Below are 20,323 nucleotides of genomic sequence, written 5' to 3' on the forward strand. Positions count from 1 at the left end.
TAATGAATCTATTGGCTTAGAAAAGTAGGTTTTGGAATATATAATTTCATTAATGAAAATTGACATGCTTTTTTCATTACTTGCCAACTTTTATTTTGTTTGGTTTGTGCAGAGTTGTCTTTCCTGCCAGTTTTCACACTTTAGTCTTTTGAAAATTTCATATGGAAAACTGAAACAGAATAATGAACACCTGTATACCATTCATCTAGACTCTTCAGCTGTTGTTAACATTTTGCCACATTTGCTTTCTCTCCAGTTAAAAATTTTTTCTGAACCATTTTAAAATCAGTTGCAAATAACATTTCTTCTCTGAATATGTTAGCATATTTCTCCTAAAACCAAAGACAGTTTTTCGTAACCATAATAGTATTGTCATGCTCAAAAAGTTTGTTGTTGATACTTATTATCTAATATACAAAAGAAATTGCTCTAATTGTCCCCACAATATCCTTTCTAATTTTTCTTTATTGTTTGATCCAGGACCTCATCAAGGATCATGTACTGCATCTGGTCAGCATTTCCTTGGATTCCTTTCATCTAAATTGTGCCCTTCACCTTCTGCCTTTATTTATTTATGCCTTTCATTACATTGACTTTTTTTTAAAGTCCAGTCCAGTTTTCTTCTTAGAATTTCTCCACATCTATATGTAACTAATTATTTCACTAGATTCAGCTTAAATAATTTTGGTAAAAGTTCTATATATGTGATTATGTCTGATTTGGCTTTTAGTAAATAGCTGAGGAGTAAAAATGAAATCCTAGTTTTTTTCTTCTATTTTATACCATAGAATGTTCAGTCATAAAATAAATTAAAATGTAATCTAAACAAATGATATTTTAAAAGTCATTTGTTTTATTTGAAGACAGTCTTGAAGGAATTCAACTCGCCTTATCTCAGCCCTTTAAGATAGGCAAAGCAGGTATGGCAGCCCTGTTTTACAGGTATAGTATTTGTTTTACAAGTGAGGGAATAGACTTAGAGATCAGATAGAACTTTCCAAACTAGTAAGGAAAATTATATGGCTCACCCTTTTCCTAATGAGTAGGAAAAAATAGATAAAAATTCATGGACTGTGTTTGCTATTTCCTCATAGGCATTTGGAAGGCAGAATTAGACTTTTTCCTCTCTTCGTTATCACTGTAAATCAATTTTGAAAGTTAAAAAGTAGTTGTAAAATGAAGTTCTGAGCATGAAGCCACAGTAGACTTATAGGCGATGGCTTAGACATGTGTGGAAACTTTATGATTTAAATTTAAGAGAACATTTATAATAAAACTGTGTTATTGTAATCAGTGTGTCTGTATTTTCAGTCTGATGACAAGGATCTAATTCCAGAAAAGTGGTGACAATGTTTATATGGCCTGACTGAATTGACCTTTTTTAATTGATTTACTTTTCCTTGTGGTAATAAAGGCTGATGGCCAGGTGACTAATGAGATTTTGTAGTCAATCAGTGCCATTGTTAAGATGACTGAAATCAGCAGACTTACAAATTCTAGTGTTTCTTCCATAATTGGCCATTACATATCACAGGAAAATTATTAATTTATTAATTTGTATAGATTTAGCCTTGTACTTGGAGACAATGTGAGCTACATTTGACCTTGAGGACTGATGACTCAACTATCTCTTCCATTGTACATAACTTCTATCTAAAGTACAAAAGAGCATTTTAAAATTAGAACATGAAATAAGAGTTAATGTTGGAAAGATATATTTATTATTATTATAGATTATAAAAAAAATACTTTAGTTGATAATCTCAAAGATAAAACTGATGACCAAGTATTCTGTTTTCCTTCTTTGCAATATTGCCATCTTAAGTTTCTCCAGTGTTGGTTTCCTGTGTTTTTCTCTTTAGAAGCTTTTTTCTCTTTGTAGTTCTTACTTCTACCTCAGGCTTTCTTTGAATTTTTCCATTCACCTGAAAACTTCCCACTTAATAGTGAATTCACTGATCTTCTTATTCAAAAAATCAAGCACTATTCCAGTCAAGAAATATATTTGTTACTTCCTAAAACATGACCGTTATGTAATTATTTTCCTTTTAAAGTAATTTTGTTTTGCTCAACTTACAAAATGATTCAAATGTACAGAAAAGTTGAAGGAAAAAAAAACTATACTGATGGCCCATGTATATACCACCTAGACTCAGCAGTTAACATTTTGTCGTATTTACATTATCTCTTTGATTAAATCTATATTTTTTGATGACCCATTTGAACTTAAGACTTTGATATCATGATACTTCATTCCTGAATACTTCAACATGTAACTCCTATTAATAAAAATAGGGGCCTTTCATATATATACATAATCGTAATACCATTATCACAGTTAAGAAAATTAAAAATAATTTTCTTATGTCACCTAATATTCAGTCCATATTCAGATTTTCCCGTTTTCCCAAAATGGCCTTTTAGCTCAGGTCTTCAGTCCAGGATTATTCAGGGATTATGCATCCTCTGCAGTTCTTCTGATTTGTAAATGAGGTCTAGAGGCTTGATTGTGTTTATGTAAAACATTTTTATTAGAAGATTTTATGATTGATGACAGACAAGTACTTTATAGAGCCTCCCATTAGAAGGCTCATGATGTCAGGTTGTCGCCACTGCTGGTGATGCCCTCTCTCCAACATAAAGTAATCTTCCCTCTTTACAACTAGCAAGTAGTCAGTGAGGAGACGCTTTAGCACTGTGTGACTGTCTTGGTTTCCTAACAGTCTTTCACATAATGGTTTTAGCCACCTGTGATTGTCTTTGCCTAAATTGGTTATTACACAGGAGATTCTGGGTGATTTTCTCATACTACTTTCCTTCTACATAGGTCCTTCCTTTTGGCATTCTTTTTGTGAAGAAGTTTTTCTTATAAACTAGGGGTGAATTACAGTCTCTTGTGAAAAGGCGGGATAAATACTTGATATATTAATTGCCAATTTTCAGGGTAAGAAGTTGGTCTCATGTATTGGTGTTGCATTGGTATTGGTAATGTATATTGGAGCTGGTATTATCTCTCCAGGGGTAGCAGATGAGTGTTATCTTCCTCTCTGCCCTACCTTCACTGTCTCTTATAGTGATAAATTCGTAGGTTTTTAATCTATTCAATGTTTTAAATTACTTGGTTTTTAATTTCTAAGGTAGATGTTTTGATTGTTTTTCTTACCTTGCACATTTGTAAGGGAGACATGTTATTAGCATTTTCTTTTTGGTTTTGTGTTTGTTTGTTTAAGACAGGGTCTGGCCCTGTCACTCAGGCTGGAGTGCAATGGTACCATCACAGCTCACTGCAGCCTCCACTTCCCAGACACAAGGGATCCTCCCTCCTTAACTTCCCTAGTAGCTGGGACTACAGGTACATGCCACCACACCTAGCTAATTTTTATATTTTTTGTAAAGACAGGGTTTCACCATGTTACCCAGGCTGGTCTCAAACTCCTGGGCTCAAGCAATCTGCCTGCCTCAGCCTCCCAAAGTGCTGGGATTACAAATATGAGCCACCATACCCAGCTTTTTAGTATATTCTTTTGTTGTGTGTGTTTTTTTTTAACTATTTATTTATTTATTTCTGAGACGGCATCTTGCTCTGTCGCCCAGGCTGGATTGCAGTGGTGCGATCTTGGCTCACTGTAACCTCCGTCTCCTGGGTTCAAGCTATTGTCCTGCCTCAGCCTCCCGAGTAGCTGGGATTATAGGCACCCACCAACATGCTCGGCTAATTTTTGAAGTTTTCTCTGTGCCTTGTTGGTAGTGCCTACAAAATGGATAGCTACTGACCCGTAACTGTTGTTTAACTAAAAGTTTTAATTACCCCAGTTTTTTTTTTTTTTTTTTTTGAGATGGAGTCTCGCTCTGTTGCCCAAACTGGAGTGCAGTGGCCGGATCTCAGCTCACTGCAAGCTCCCCCTTTCGGGTTCACGCCATTCTCCTGCCCCAGCCTCCCAAGTAGCTGGGACTACAGGCGCCAGCCACCTCGCCCGGCTAGTTTTTCGTATTTTTTAGTAGAGACGGGGTTTCACCGTGTTAGCCAGGATGGTCTCGATCTCCTGACCTTGTGATCCGCCCGTCTCTGCCTCCCAAAGTGCTGGGATTACAGGCTTGAGCCACTGCGCCCGGCTTTTTTTTTTTTTAAAGTAGAGACGAAGTTTCACCATGCTGCCCAGGGTGGTCTTGAACAATGTATTCTAAAATAAACAAAAGATAAAAGCCAGTTTGGTATTTTCTGATACAGCAGGTAAGGATCAAATAAAACTTTTAAGAATAGTGTTTCTCGGCTAGGCACGGTAGCTCAGGCCTGTAATCCCAGCACTTTGGGAGGCCGGCATGGGCGGATCACAAGATCAGGAGATTGAGACCATCGTGGCTAACAGGATGAAACCCCATCTCTACTAAAAATACAAAAAATTAGGCATGTTGGCACACACCTGTAGTCCCAGTTACTTGGGAGGCTGAGGCAGGAGAATCTCTTGCACTTGGGAGGCAGAGGTTGCAGTGAACTGAAATCATACCACTGCACTCCAGCCTGGGCGACAGAGTGAGACTCCGTCTCAAGAAAAAGAATAGTGTGTCTCTTTTAGTTTTTAGTATATTTCTAATGGTTGGTCTCTAAGATCTTTAAGCTTAATAATGTTAAACATTAAATACAAATCAGAGTTTTTTGTCTTTTGGTTGTCTTCTTTTCTCATGAAAATAGTTTTCCTTAATGCTACTTTAAAAATTGTTTGAAAACATAAATTTCACAGTTGCTAAGGTATATAAATAATAGTTCTGTTATTTAGATCACAGGATCTGTTCTCAAGCTATAATTCTTGTCCTTCTAAATGGCATTTCCTGTAAGGCTAAGTTAGTTCATTAATTTTCATAGGGAGCCGTCTGTGGAAATAGTCACATTAAGGGAAGAAAAGCCTAAAAGCTTTTCCCCTCCTATTTTCAATCCAAATTTGAAAGGGTGATTTACTTCAAAGCGATTGCTTCAAATTCAGAAAACTTCACAAGAATGTTCTTGAGCAAGACATTCTCAGTAACAGGTACTTAACTGAATTTCCTACACATTATAGAAAGCATTTTGCTAACCAAAGCTTTATCTGTTGTCAATAGGGTGAGGAGTGTGATGGTTAAAAAAAAGTGTGAGTCTTTGAGATCAAGCCTTTTCTTGTTTTAAATATCATATACATCATTTATTTTAATAAAATCTGTACTACACAAGTCAACACTAGTTACTGTAGTAGACCTTGGTTAAATTGTTTTGAAAATACTTTTTAACTATTATATTTATCATAGACCCTAGAAAGCAAAATTATTATGGAGCACATGGGATTTTAATCCAATTATGTTAGTTTCCTTAATATCTAATCATATCAACTGTTCAGATTTTAAAATATAACAAAATAATTTTCAAACATTTTCCTGCAGGAGTTTACATCTGATTTAATTTATATAAATTTAAAATAATTATATTAAACTGATACTAATCATACCTCATGGCTGGTTTAACTTATAGCTATGGATTACATATTTCAAACATTCCTTGTCATATATATGAAGGTATCCTTTTTTGTCAGTAGAGTGTATATAAAGTCTAAAACTTGTTCTTAGCACCAACATTTTGTCTTCATTCCTGATTAACAGGACTTCAGATGAAGCACTTTTCAAATAACTCATTTATCGTTACAGCATGTTTGTAAGGAAGATATGAAATATTATCTGCATTACAGACAAGAAAGAGGCGTTAGTAATAGACTGACTTTGGTTTTTGTGTTTGTATTTTATTTTTTGATTGTTTACTTTGGAAAAAAATTCAAGGTAATTTATACATAGAATAGTATAAATGAACCCATTTGTACTCTCACACATTGTCTCCACATTACATATATTTTGAAGCAAATCCTAGAGACCATATCATTTTGCTTGTAATATTCCAGTTGTCACCCTTAAGAAAATTTATGCTTTTATATATAAGTTGTCATACGTAGATATAATTATATGTAGTTAATATATCGTCAAAAATCCAGGCAGTCTTTAAAATCCCCAGTCTCAATTTTTTTAAGTTTTTTGAGTTAGGATCCAAATAAGGGCTACATATTATGGTTGATTGATTAGGTCTTTTAAGTCTCTTTAGAAAAAGAAATGCTTATACATTGTTGGTGGGGGTGTAAATTAGTTCAGCCATTGTGAAAGACAGTGTGTTGATTCCTCAAAGACCTAAAGACAAATACCATTCGACCCAGCAATCCCATTACTGGGTATATACCCAAAGGAATATAAATCATTCTGGAGATCATTATCCTTAGCAAACTAACACAGCAACAGAAAACCAAATACCACATGTTCTCACTTATAAGTGAGAGCTAAATGATGAGAACACATGGACACGTACAGGGGAACAGCACACTCTGAGGCCTATCGGAGAGTATGGAGGGTGGGAAGAGGGAGAGAATCAGGAAAAATAACTAATGGTTACTAGGCTTAATACCTGGGTGATTAAATAATCTTTACAACAGACCCCCGTGACACAAGTTTACCTATGTAACAAACCTGCACTTGTACCCCTGAACTTAATACTACTACTACTACTAATAATAATGAATATGTTGGCTTATGTTTACTCACACCTCAAACTCCCCCCTTGACACACACACACCATGCGCAATTTATTTGCTGAAGAAATTGATATTTTATCCTACAGGGTTTTTCCATAGTCTGGATTTTCTAGTTGCATCCCTGGGTTGCCATTTTCTTTTCTTTTTCTTTTTTTTTTTGAAATGGAGTTTCGCTCGTGTTGCCCAGGCTGGAGAGTAATGGTGCGATCTCAGCTCGTCGTAACCTCTGCCTCCCAGGTTCAAGCGATTCTCCTACCTCAGCCTCCCTCCAGTAGCTGGGATTACAGGCATGCGCCACCATGCCCAGCTAATTTTGTATTTTTAGTAGAGATGGGGTTTCTCCACGTTGATCAGACTGGTGTCGAACTCCTAACCTCAGGTGATCTACCTGCTTCTGCCTCCAATAGTGCTGGGATTACTGGCATGAGCCATTGCACCCAGCCTGCCTTTTTTTTACATTTTTGGATCATATTCAGATTTGTTCGTTGGTTAGTAAGAATACATTTTAGGAAGGGTCATATACTTTCATCAAGAAGCATATCATATATCTAGGTCTTCCGCTCATCTTAACAACCACTGATGAGCATCGTTTAGATCCTTTATTTCATTAAGGATTGCAAACCGGTAGCTCTTTTGCATTGCTTATAGCTGGAATGTCTCTACTTCATCAGCTCTTTGGTTACCCTGAAGTACAATTCTTGTAGGGAAGACAGGATTAAGTGCTTGGGTTTTTTTTGTTTGTTTGTTTGCTTGTTTGTTTTTTCCCATTTATATGTCAGTTACCAAAATAATGAGATAGTTTCCTACCGTCTTTCACAGGTGACCAATGAGTTAGTTTTTAAATATCATTATGAATTTTGGATTTAAAGACAAGTCATGTGTCTGTCCATTGCCGTTGCTATTCTAATCGATGTTCTAATTGTCCAGTGTTTGACTGGTAGAAGCCCCTTAGAGTTGACTCTTGAATCCTTTTGACGTAACCCTAGGAATCTTAGATTTCTGATAGGACAAGATGTTCCTGAATCATCTTATACATTTTCTGGTCCAGGCTGAGGATCAGTCATTTCTTCAAAAGCTCTGTTTCCTTTTGTAGTAAAGAGTATTTAGAGACCATAATCTGGGTGCATTTTTTAGGGTTGTATCGTCAAAAGTAACATAAATAATTTATAAATCTAGTCCTGTTCTAGTAATTTTCCATGTACATGGAAATGAAGAGGTGGAAGGAAGTACAGTTTTAATTCAAAATAATAATTTTTTAAAACCTAAATGAAACTTTCCTGTGACTTTAGAGTTTTTGTTTTATTACAAAATTGACTTCCCAGATTATGTTTTTATTGATTTCACTTGGCATTCTCTAGGTAACACTACCATCTCATGGAGTGAAAATTGCAGACTGACAAAAGCAAACCCAGCTACAGATTAAAATTTCACAGTGAATAATCTCAAATCTATTTACAGATCAAGGAAAGTTGACTATAAAACCTCCTAGATCAATTAAAGTTTTGAGATTAGCAAAAACAATACAGGAAACGCTAGGCTTAATAGAATACTTCTCACAGAACATGTTTCCTCATAAAGAATTGGATTGGAGATTATTTCCAGGAACTGGGCCTTTCGGTGCAAAATTTTTTAATCATTATTTGAGTTGTTCTTTTCCTATTTCATTTGTTTATTCTTTAAATATTTTTTAGCCATTTACTGAGTACGAGGCAATATTTTAGGTGGCAGAAATATGGGGGGAGGCGGAGAATTACCAAGTTCCTTGTTTTCATACCCTAAGAGGAGATACTTCCCTTATGTAAACACTGAAGCCCGTAAATAACAGTCCTAAAATTCACCTTAGTGTTTTCTAATCACTCCCTTTTTTGAGAATTGAAGACCTGAGCACTATTGTTGATATTTTCCCACACTGAAAAAACAGCTTGCATGAACTGTCTGACACTCTAAGAAACTTTACTTGTATTAATCACTTTTTCTTCAACACGCAATTTTTTGGTTAAAAATTTTCCAGTAAATTATTTTGGATAATAACATAGAAGTTAATTCAAATTCTGCATTTCATTTGTACCTTTTGAAACCCTCTCATGTTTTAAAAATGTAGTGATATTTATGGCTACCAGAATTAATGGAGTATATATAGTAGTATTTATATATTTTTGCATTATATTCTATTAGAAGGATATAAATGATTGAGTTCCTCAGATTTTCTATGTAGTGGTTTCATTTGAAATGAAACCTTGTAAAATATCCAAATTCATTGATAAAATCAAATTTCCCTTATTTAAAATTGAATCCACTTTAATCCTTTATACAAAAAGTAGTCAGAAATGTTTATTAAAATGGAATTGGTGCAGGGAAGCACAATTTCAGTAACAAGAATACTTTTTATTTTCTAATACAATAGAGGATTTTCCCCCACTATGATTTAACCTTCGATTAGTCTGATAAGAGTAGCATATCAAAGATTCTTCCTAGAGCTTAAGTCATTCTCTGCTAGCTACAAAGCTTATAGATAAGCTTTATATTCACAGTGGATGATTAGGTGCATCTTTGAGCTCCAAGGATACCATTTAGGGCAAAATCTGTTACGTAATAAAAATAATTACTTAAAAGAATTAATTCACGAAGTTTATTACCAAGCCATAGAAGTGTAAAAAGACTCTATTATGATAAAAATCAAGATACTGGGCATAAGTCCCATTACAGCCCTCTGAAGACACTCACATTCCTAGATTTCTACAGTGACGGGATAGACTGTCTCTAACATGGTTAACTATCGTTATATTTTGTGATACTCTAAAGGTTCAAAGTTATGTTGCTCTTTATACATTTTCCCCTGTGGTTTTAAATAAGAATTTATTCTTTCAGAAAGGAATTCCTTGCGTAGTATATATGGTGTTCACCTGCCTGTATTTATCCATTTTTCGGGGAATGGATAGCTTTTCTTCCTAACCCTGCTACTTCTGTGATGACCACATAATATCCACATTATATGTATATGTAGGTTTTGGTGTGTGACTGTATAGCCTCTTTTCACACTTTACTCAGTGAAGAATTTCTTTCTATTCTTAATCAGCTTTTATTACTACCAGCCAAAATATTCTTGTCACACATTACAGTAGGCTTAACCATGATTCTGTTGAACCACTATGTACAGTGCAGTAGCCACTATCCCGTAGTGACTGTTAAGACACTTACAATGTGGCTGATCCAGATCGAGATGTGCTGTAAGTGTAAAATACAAACTGGATTCTGAAGGCTTAGTATGAAAGCCTTCAGATATGCTGAGTTATGTGAAATACATTATTAAATTAATTTCAGCAGTTTCTTTTTACTTATCATGGTTTTTAGAAAATTTTCAATTACATACGTGGCTCACATTGTATTTATACCAGACAGCATTGCCCTAGAATAGTGTAAATGAATCATTATCTAGGCATCAAATCTCTATCTTTGTGTAATAGATAGTTCTAGTACAGACTTTATCCCCCAATATTCCTTGGTCAAAACCACATGTAGTTGCTAGCTTACCATGTGGCATGGCTGTGCATATGTGTGACTTGAGAATAGACTTCTCAGAATCTTCTAAGTATAGAATCAGTAAGTGTCATCATAATAGCATATCTGGTATCACTCAGAAAAAAAGGTATAGACTGTCAGCGTGAATGAAACCATTGCGTTTGTGGTAGTGTTGTACTTAGCACTTTAAAACTAATTTTAACTATAAGATTATATTACTTTATGGATCTTTAGCTATGAACTTTGTAAATGAATGTTACATACAAAATAAATGTTAATGAGGAAAACCTAACTTTTGCTACAGTAAACACTAAGTTATGGTTTTACTGCTTTAACTGATAGCACTAGATATGATGCATGAATATTACAATAAGAAACATACTTTAGTGATTATTAATTTGAAATATAGTTAATGTATAATCCACATTACAGTTATGACATGCTGTACTTGTTTTATTGGAAATTTTAAGATGTATATAAAAGACAGCAAACTTCCACTTAAACTGAGATAGATCAAAACAGGGGTTATGTTTTAATCTCATGTAATTTAGCATACATGCTACATATAGCATACTTTAAGACATTATTCAGTTTTTTTTATATAAAGCATTCTTTTTAAAAAACCTTCTAGATTGGAGTTTGAATATTAAAAATTCTCAAAATTACATGTTTTAAATTTCAAATGATCAGCAATAAGATCATGGTTACATCAGGTGTAAATATGGTCGCTAAGCAATAAAACATTTGTTTGATCATTACAGAAATTTTCTCATGGAAAACTCCACTTTTTTTCTTAAATTTTAGGAAACCAGGATCCGGGCAATGGATAAGGATGCCAAGAAAAGAACCCATAATTTCTCTGTCATCAATCCTGTTCCTGGACAAGCTTTAACTCAGATTTTTGCAGTTGACAATAGAGAAGATCTTCAGCAGTGGATGGAAGCCTTCTGGCAGCATTTCTTTGATCTTAGTAAATAGATATTTGGATTTTTTAGTTGTGTATTTATGTAGCCTAAAAGGATGTGCACAGCAATCTTACAATTATAATCTTATAGTTTGTAGCAAAACTTTTTTATGTTCTTGAAAAAATGGTAGTATATGATCAATGCAGTGATGCTTTTTGCTCTCAGTCTCTTTCCAGTGCCTGACTGACTATTGTGTAGTATACGTTTGGATTCTAGCATCTCTGCCTCCTACTTTTTGAAGCTCCTTTGGTCACTAAAACAGTCAGACCATATTGTCTCAAAATGTTAGGATTTAACTGTTGAAGGCAATGTGTTTGATCCAGGGATAAGAAGCCGTTTGAGAAACAAAAAACTTTTCCAGGATGATGATGATCCTAAAATATTGAAACATTCAAGAGTCTCACTTTTGTAGCCTTCCCTTAACTCCAGATGCGTTACCATCTTCTTGGACATCATCCAGACAGGTTTTTTTTTAAAACCACACACACATGATTTTCTCATCTCAATAATACAGTCTAATGACATGGACATAAAAACAATGGGATGGTAATGTAATAGGACTCTAGTGTGTAAAATATATGAGGTTCTCAAATTTCTCAAGGAGGAATTTTATCAACAGGAAAATATTGAAATCATAACAGTTCTTTGTGTTTACTGACAATAAGTCTTAACAGCATATTATCATTATATTGAAAATGTAGAATGTTGATAATGTCTGTTTCTGATCAAACAAAGCCTACTGATGGATACTACCAGTATTTTGTCTATTGAATGCTATTCCATAGAAAGTTGAGACATTTCCAAAAAGAAAATTATTTCTGAAACTCATAGAAATAATCCTAGGGACCGACATTTTAGGAATTCTGTTTTCTGGAACACTAGGAAGAAGAGGTAATACCTGCAGCCCTCAAGTTAGAAGTTGGGGAAGAGGCAAGAAAGGGATCTAAATTTATGGATTATTTCCCATATAACAGATTATTTCATTTATTTCTCTTAACACTCTTGCGGGGTAGAAATTATTTCCCTTTGCTCTGAAGATGAGAAAACTTAGGCCTGAAGAGGTTTCTGGTTCACAGCATTGAACTAGAGGATTCCCTCCATGGCTTTCTTGGATTGTTTAGGACTTGTTTTCCTTAAGTATCATCCCTAGAAACTCAATAAATGTTCAAATATTCATTTCATGCTTATCAGCGTGTACCACATTTATTTAGTTAAAATTTTCAGGCCAGGCACGGTGGCTCATGCCTGTAATCCCAGTACTCTGGGAGGCTGAGGCAGGTGCACCACCTGAGGTCAGGAGTTCAAGACTAGCCTCATGAACATGGTGAAACCCCATATCTACTAAAAATATAAAAATTAGCCAGGCGTGGTGGCACGTGCCTGTAGTCCCAGCTACTTGTCACTTGAAGCTGGGAGGTGGAGGTTGCAGTGAGTCAAGATCTCGCCTGTACACTCCAATCTGGGCGACAGAGCAAGACTTGTCTTAAAAAAACAAAAACAAAAACAAAAAACTCAGGTGTGTAACTTAAAAGACAAGAACTTCCTTGCTTTTGCTAATCATAGCTAAAACTTTAACCATTTTCCTGAATGCTCTGTCTTAGAGAATCCATCTTATAAATGACTATCTTATGTTTAGAAATGATTCTGGTATTTTATTTTATTTTATTTTATTTTATTTTTTTGAGATGGAGTTTCGCTCTTGTTGCCCAGGCTGGAGTGCAATGCCACGATCTTGGCTCACTGCAACCTCCGCCTCCTGGGTTCAAGCGATTCTTCTGCCTCAGTCTCCTGAGTAGCTGGGATTACAGACATGTGCCATCACGCCCGACTGATTTCGTATTTTTAGTAGAGACGGGATTTCTCCATGTTGGTCAGGCTGGTCTCGAACTCCAGACCTCAGGTGATCTGCCCACCTCCATCCCCCAAAGTGCTGGGATTACAGGCATGAGCCACCGTGCCCAGCTATTTTATAATTGTTATGTGCATAAAAACAGGGGGAAAGGTAAATGAAGATGATGATACCAAAATCTTGTAGTCTAGATATCAGTTACTATTAGATGATCATCTCATGCTTTCATTCTCTAGATTATGTGAAATAATTTATCATGCTAAAATGGGGATTTGAAGGAATAAGAATCTCATGACGTTTTTGTACTGTCAACATAATAAGTGATGACAACTTGGTTCTTGGGTCTGGTTACTTTTTTGGTATTTAATGCTTTTTTGCATAAAACTGCCAACCTATGTAATTTTAAAGTACAAATTCTATTACATTTATACTTCAAAATTCAGAATTCATTGTGTATGGATATATGAAACAAAGATGGAGGTATTTATACCATACTAAAAAATTGACTTGTACTTTAAAATTTTAACTTTCCTAGTGACAGGTGCAACCTCTAGTGATTCTGGTTAAAGTATAGTACATAGAACAAAGTACAGGATAGATATTCAGGGCAGAGTAAAGTAAGAGAAATTTAATATTGAGAGCAAATCTCAATTATTTGGCGCTATTTAAGAATAGAAAACCAGGAGGGTGTGATAATTAGAACTCAGGAGGAAACACTTATGGAAATATATCTGTTTAGCCTGAGGAAGAATAGCCTTGGGTGGATGTTGGTGGCAAGGGGGATGTAACAGCTATTTTTAATATTTGTGGGTTAACAAACATGTAAAAGAGGAGTGACGTGTTCTGGATGGTCAATAGGAGTGGAGCAAAGAATGAATGGTAGGTCAAAGATATCAAAAATTAAGATAGATTTGGAACATTAAAAATTTTAAAATATTTAACAGTATAAATACTGAGTTACATTAGGAGCGTAGCATAAAAAATTATTTTGACTGGGAATACTATAACAGTGAATGATATTTTAGGAAACATCTTCAATATATAAATTGTTATGTGAACAAAACATATCCATTTAATATTTCATATTGCGCCCTTGTTTTCATGTTAGCATATTGGCTAGCATGTATAGCTATGCATAGAGATTTATTTGCTGGTAAAATCAATGGTTCAATCGTGAAGTCTTGACCCATGAACACATTTGTACCTCTGACTTTAGTAACACGTGGAATAATGTGGCATTATATTCCAGTTTTCATTGTAACTCGTATTCTGATACTAGTTTAACAATGAAATGCTTTCATTTATCAATACAGAGAAGATACTGTACTTTATAATAATTTTTCTAAGAATGTGACAGAAATGTGTGCAGTTTAAAGTGTTTCATTATTTTTCCATTAGATATGGGTTTTTTTCCCTGCCCCCAAGAAGAAAAAAACTGACTTTTATATATTTATCTATAAAAGGAAGTGTGGGGAGGAATAAGTTATCAGATCTCAGATCCTAACATTCTAGAGATCAGCCTTTGAAGCCTTGTACTCAAGAATTTATTCCCTTCATCAGTTGCTATGTGGCTTATTTTGAAATTTTTACCATATTCTGTGCTTAGCATCATAATAAAACATACTGAAAGGCTTTTTTATGTTTCTTAACTAATGGTGGTGGATTTTAAATTTATGCATGTATTATCATATTACTATGATAGTATATTCAACTACAAACAACAAAAATGAGTAATTTTATTAAACATGAAGTATCCTTAGTTTTGAAGTCATAGAAAAAAATCAAATTGGATATTAAATATGGATATACAACATAGGTGTATTACATTTACTTTTCTACTGGTATAAGATAGGCTATAAGAAGGTGAACCTCAGTAACTTACTCTTATAAAATTAATATATAGATATGTAGGAACTAGCATAGTTGCTATCCAGCATGCAGGTGCACACTAAGTATGAAAAGATTAAATTTTTAGACATCACTCAGGAGAAATCTAAAAAATTTAAGACTAAAATAGTGTGAATTAAAATAAAAATTAATATCCACACTTAAATTTTAACTTAATAGTTGAAAGATTTTATTCAAGAGTATTTTTTTTTCTTATTCCAAATGCCTTTATTTAAATGTATCCTCATAAAATAAATTAGAGCTCAGAATTTTATTGAGGTGATATGACATTATAATAATAGCGTTTTTTGATATACCTTTTAAAACCTAAATGCAAAAACAGTGTTAGTTAAATGATTTTGAAAAGCATGATAATCATCTTAAAGGAACAGCTATTAAATCATTTTTCTTTCTTAATCAAAATTTTCATAGTTAAAACCATTTTTTTGAACCTCACTCATTTATGTTTTTTTTCTATTTCCTTCTAGGTAACTATATTTCAGTTTATTGTTTAACCTTTCAGCGTCTTGAATACTTAATGTTTAATATTTAAAAAAGAAAACCTGCACAAACTTTTGCAATAAATAGAAGTTTTAAAGTAGTTATTAACCATTTAGTGAAATAGTGTTGTATTTAATAGCCTAGAGATTTTAGCCTAATGTTTGCATAGAAGTATTTTTTTTTTCTTTTTCTTTTTTTTTCTTTGAAACGGAGTCTCCCTCTATCGCCCAGTCTGGAGAACAATGGTGCAATCTCAGCTCATTGTAACCTCCACCTCCAAGTGATCCTCCTACCTCAGCCTCCTGAGTACCTGGGACTACAGGCACCTGCACCACCACACCTAGCTAATTTTTGTATTTTTAGTAGAGAAGGAGTTTCCCCATGTTGGCCAGGCTGGTCTTGAACTCCTGACCTCATATGTTACCAGTCAGAAGAAACCTAGGCCTTCCAGCCTGCTGGGATTACAGGCGTGAGCCACCGCACCTGGCCGAATTTTATTTTTTAAATAGATTACTTTTATATTCAGAACTGGACTTTGAAATTATGGATAGTACTAGGTTTTTCTGCAAGCCTCCTTTAAGGAAGTGCTTTATTTATAAATTCACTGATTTTATTCAAAGCAAAATGTATTGCTATCTATTAAAATGAAGTACATATCTTCACATTTATGTTTTAAACCGGTCTACCTTTTTTCTGTCTGTCTTAGGCCAATGGAAGCATTGTTGTGAAGAACTTATGAAAATTGAGATTATGTCACCACGGAAACCACCTTTGTTCTTGACAAAAGAGGCAACCTCAGTCTACCATGATATAAGTAAGTGGGGTTTGTCTTTTCTGTGCTGCAGGATAACAAAAACAACATTGTCCATACTCACGCAGCCTATTCTATTGACATTAAAATGCTAAAATTTTCAGGGCACAATCAAAATGAATGAAAAAAAGACTATGATTATAGACTAAGGAACTCATGTTTAATAGATGAATTAATACAGAATAATGAATACACATTTTTTCATAGTCTGAATGCTCAAGATCAGACAAAAAATTTAAGGCTTAAAATGAGTAAAGGTGCACTGAAAATAAACATTAGCTGAGTAGCTGATGAAAATTCTGAAAATAAACACTTGCAGATTCTAAAATGTCATCATGTTCAGTAATTTTTTTCTGTATTTTATTAAATTTGTTGTAAAGTAGTGTTGATAGATGCTTATTAATGAATGGAAGCTTTCATCTCTAGCCAGAAAAAAATTGGTTAAGTTTAATACTTTGGAAAATTTTAAATTTCTAGACCACTTTTATTCAATTTCCCACACCTTGAAGGGTGTTTATTTTTTGCCGTTGCCTCAGTAAATAATGTTGTGAACAAGAGCATGTCAGTCTAAATTCTGTTTAATTTGCCCCTAATGTATCTGTACTTACATTCACTTTAAAATGTTAGGTTAAAAATGGTACATTTGGGTTCACACATTTTAAAATATTAGTAATTCACTTAATAGACATTTATCTCTGTTATTTTAGTTTTCCCAAGGAAAATTTCACCCACCGCCCTTATTGCCAAAGTGGTATGAGGGTATTACTCTGTTCTCCTGGGTTTTTGGTTTTAAGCATTTTCCCTTTTAACAGAGACTTTGCTGGTCTACAGGAAAGAATACTCATCCAAATACAGTCATCCCAATATATATCTAGCTTTTGTAAAAAGGAAATCTCTTACCTAGCAGTCAGAATAAGGTTTTAAATCCAAGAAATGTTATCCCATATATGCTTAATGTATAGAATTTTTTAGGAAACTCATATAACTCCACTTTGAAAGCTGGATTTTGCTGATTTATGTAGGAATATATTTATACATGTGTATGTATTATGTACATTATATGTATGTTATATATGTTTTATATACTATGTATTATGTGTGTTTACATATATAATGTATGATTAGTGCAGTGCATGATCTTTTTAGTTCTGGTGGTGGTGTTATTTTTACAAGTGAATGTTTTCCTTATCATAGTCTTTGATGACCATTATATCTACTAGTTTCAAAAAGAACTTATTCAGATAAAGTGCATACTGGTTTTGAATTTTTTCATGGTTTTTTTTCTAAAAATTATTATAGGCATTGATTCACCTATGAAACTTGAAAGTTTAACGGATACAATACAAAAAAAAATTGAAGAGACAAATGGGCAGTTCCTTATTGGTCAGCATGAAGAATCCTTACCACCTCCTTGGGCTACACTCTTTGATGGTAACCATCAAATGATCATCCAGAAAAAGGTACTGTCTCCTGCAAGTGAGCCATTACATGATGAAAAGGGAAAAGAGACGAGCCCCGCTTCCTCCTCCTGATAAACTTCCATTCAGCTTAAAATCACAGAGTAACACAGATCAATTGGTTAAGGACAACTGGGGAAAAACAAGTATATCTCATACATCGTCTTTGGATACCAAACTATCAACCCTAATGCATCACTTACAGAAACCAATGGCTGCTCCTCGAAAACTTCTCCCTGCCAGGAAAAATAGATTAAGTGATGGTGAGCACACAGACACTAAAACCAATTTTGAAGCCAAGCCAGTGCCAGCTCCAAGGCAGAAATCCATCAAAGACATTCTGGACCCTAGATCATGGCTGCAGGCACAAGTTTAGAAAACTCTTAATGATAAAATATTTAACAAAATCTATAACTGTGAGACTTAATTCAGAGGCATTATAGAGTAATGTAATTATATAGGTAAATATGATAGTGATTTATACCAATAATTAATAAGCTATTAGGTATAGAAAAACATTTTATAATGAAGAAATGGATTTCTCTTTTACTCCTGATTTTCAGAATGTGAGTGATTTTTCCAGCAGTGTGCAAGAGGCAGTTTCTAGACAATATCCTAATTGTTGGAAGGGTTAATTTATTCCTAAATTAGTACCAGGCAGTGAATAAGCCCTAGGCGGAATAAAGCATTAAAATTTCTTTTGGGGAGAGACTGTCTAGTAATTTAAAATGTGTTAAATATGAGCCATATTCTCATTGTGAGAATTTTAATACTAATGGAATGTTTCAAAGGTTTTATTCAAACCACAAATTATAGAATCCACCCAAGAAAATTTTCTTCTTAGCATTCTGGAATTCTCATCTAATGGTTCACTGCCTCTCATCTATTGTTTAACTCACTAGTTTATAGGCCTGAGCTTTTAAATTCCTGGGATAAATTTTGGAATATTAAATTCTTCATCTTTAAAGGGAATTTGTAATGTGCTATTCAAACTTGTTTCCTTGATGAGCCCTGAAATACTGTTGACATTAACTTTCATAAATGAAGCATAACACTTATTAGAGAAATGGTAGATGAAATGCTCTTTACATTCAATTTTCTGCGTGTGGTGCTGATTTCCATTGTGACTTTGGAATTTAGGGAAGTGAGTAGCTGATCAACACCTTAAAATTCATTTAATACTTACTTAAAAAGAAGATGGGAGATTCAAAAATATCAGAAAAGTTGGCCATGGTAAATAATTTTCAGAATTCTTTTTTAAAATTTTAATTAGATTTCCTTTTCCTAGTAAGAGTTGATGTCTGCTAGCGGTATTTTTCATTAAAAGTCATATTCTTACAACAATGACATTGGAATCATTTCCATAGGAGGTAATTTCCATAGCAACTAATCATAGTGACCCAAACAGGATTATAAAGTCAAGTGAGGAATAAATAGCAGAAAAATACCTTAAAGGAACAAAAAAGTCCATTTTTTATAATAATGCTTTTGTAAACAAGAGCAGAACAGTTTTAAAATCTAATCAGAATTTCCAAATAAAACAGTTTCCATAAGGTGTCAGCAACAGCACTAAAAATCTCAAATCACACTGAACCCTAAATGTCATTGCAAGAAATAAAAAATTAAGAATTAAATTGCTGCCCCTTGTATAATCTCGAGATCTTTTTAAAGCTAGGAAGAACTCTATTTGGATCAGAACTACATGATTACAAAATAAAATGAACACTTGACCAAAAAACCACATTAATTTAAACGGAGCCTTTCATTATTTTCAGATAGCAGGGTCTTTTTTATTTATAGAGAATGATGTAACTGCCAGGACACTTTTGTGTTTGCCCAGGACTCCTAGTAAGTATTGAATCGTGAGGGGAGTGATGATAACAAAAGGTTTTTTGTGACTGGTAACACCAGGACAGACACAGGTTTGGGTGAGAAGAAAATACTATACGCCTGCTTGATGGCATGTTGAGATCATCACATGTGTGGAAACCTTAAAAGTGGATTTATTTTCTAACTAGAAGGCTCTCGTAAGTTTCTGTTACGATTGCCAATTAATAAATGACATTAAAAATCTAAAGGATAATGTTTGAATTTTTTGGTTATTTTTTAAAACCTCATTGCTGTTTTTGACAGCATTTGTGATTGTCATTGCCACTAAATTATTGAGCTAGAAGATGCTGCAGGCAAAATTGTTTCTGAAGCTGGCATCTAAGCATTCTTTTTTTTTTTCCTAGTTGATGCCTGCTTTTATTACAAATCAGTATTAAAACTTCCAGATTATATTCTTGTCATTGTTCATCATGCAGATAATAGCAGGAAGGATTTAAGTTGTATAAGAAAAAGAAAATATTCATATAGAAATTACCTGGCAGTTACGCCCTCAGAGCAGAACTTTGAAACAGGTCTGAAGCCCTTTTTACCTAGAACCATTTAAAAGCCTGAGCAAGGACCACCACCTCCTCCCCACCAAATTATTCAGTCTCTTTCTGGGGAGGCCCAGCTTACTGTATGTTAAAAGTCTTTGAAATGGGCCTGGTGTCTTCAGCTCCTGAAATGCTAATTTACCTCTTCCCAAAAGAGTGTAGTTATGATACAAAGTTGGTTATTTTCTTTGTTTCCTTTCTTTTTGTCTTCGTTTCTTTCTCTGGCACCCTCTCCTCTCTCTCTGTCTCATCCCCCATTCCCACTTGCCCTCTGTCTCTCCTCCTTCCCTTCCTTTACAGTTAAAAAAAAAAAAA

The 20,323-nt window shown here is 34.2% G+C and overlaps 1 protein-coding gene across 4 annotated transcripts in view; it reads left to right on the top strand.

Annotated features, from left to right (window-relative positions):
• The window catches only part of LOC108517524 (rhotekin-2), a 109,348-nt gene that overhangs the window by 33,381 nt on the left and 55,644 nt on the right, over positions 1 to 20,323 (top strand). For 2 of the 4 annotated variants that reach the window (XM_017855512.1, XM_017855513.1), the window contains exons 8-10: positions 10,920 to 11,085; positions 16,024 to 16,131; positions 17,428 to 17,588. In XM_017855512.1, coding sequence (XP_017711001.1) covers positions 10,920 to 11,085; positions 16,024 to 16,131; positions 17,428 to 17,588 — 435 coding nt within the window. Of the gene's footprint in view, positions 1 to 10,919; positions 11,086 to 16,023; positions 16,132 to 17,427; positions 17,991 to 20,323 lie in introns of those variants that run through there. The other 2 variants (XM_017855511.1, XM_017855514.1) reach the window with 1 other exon arrangement.

Source organism: Rhinopithecus bieti, unplaced genomic scaffold, assembly GCF_001698545.2.
Source record: "Rhinopithecus bieti isolate Rb0 unplaced genomic scaffold, ASM169854v2 scaffold_39703, whole genome shotgun sequence".
NCBI lineage: Eukaryota > Metazoa > Chordata > Mammalia > Primates > Cercopithecidae > Rhinopithecus > Rhinopithecus bieti.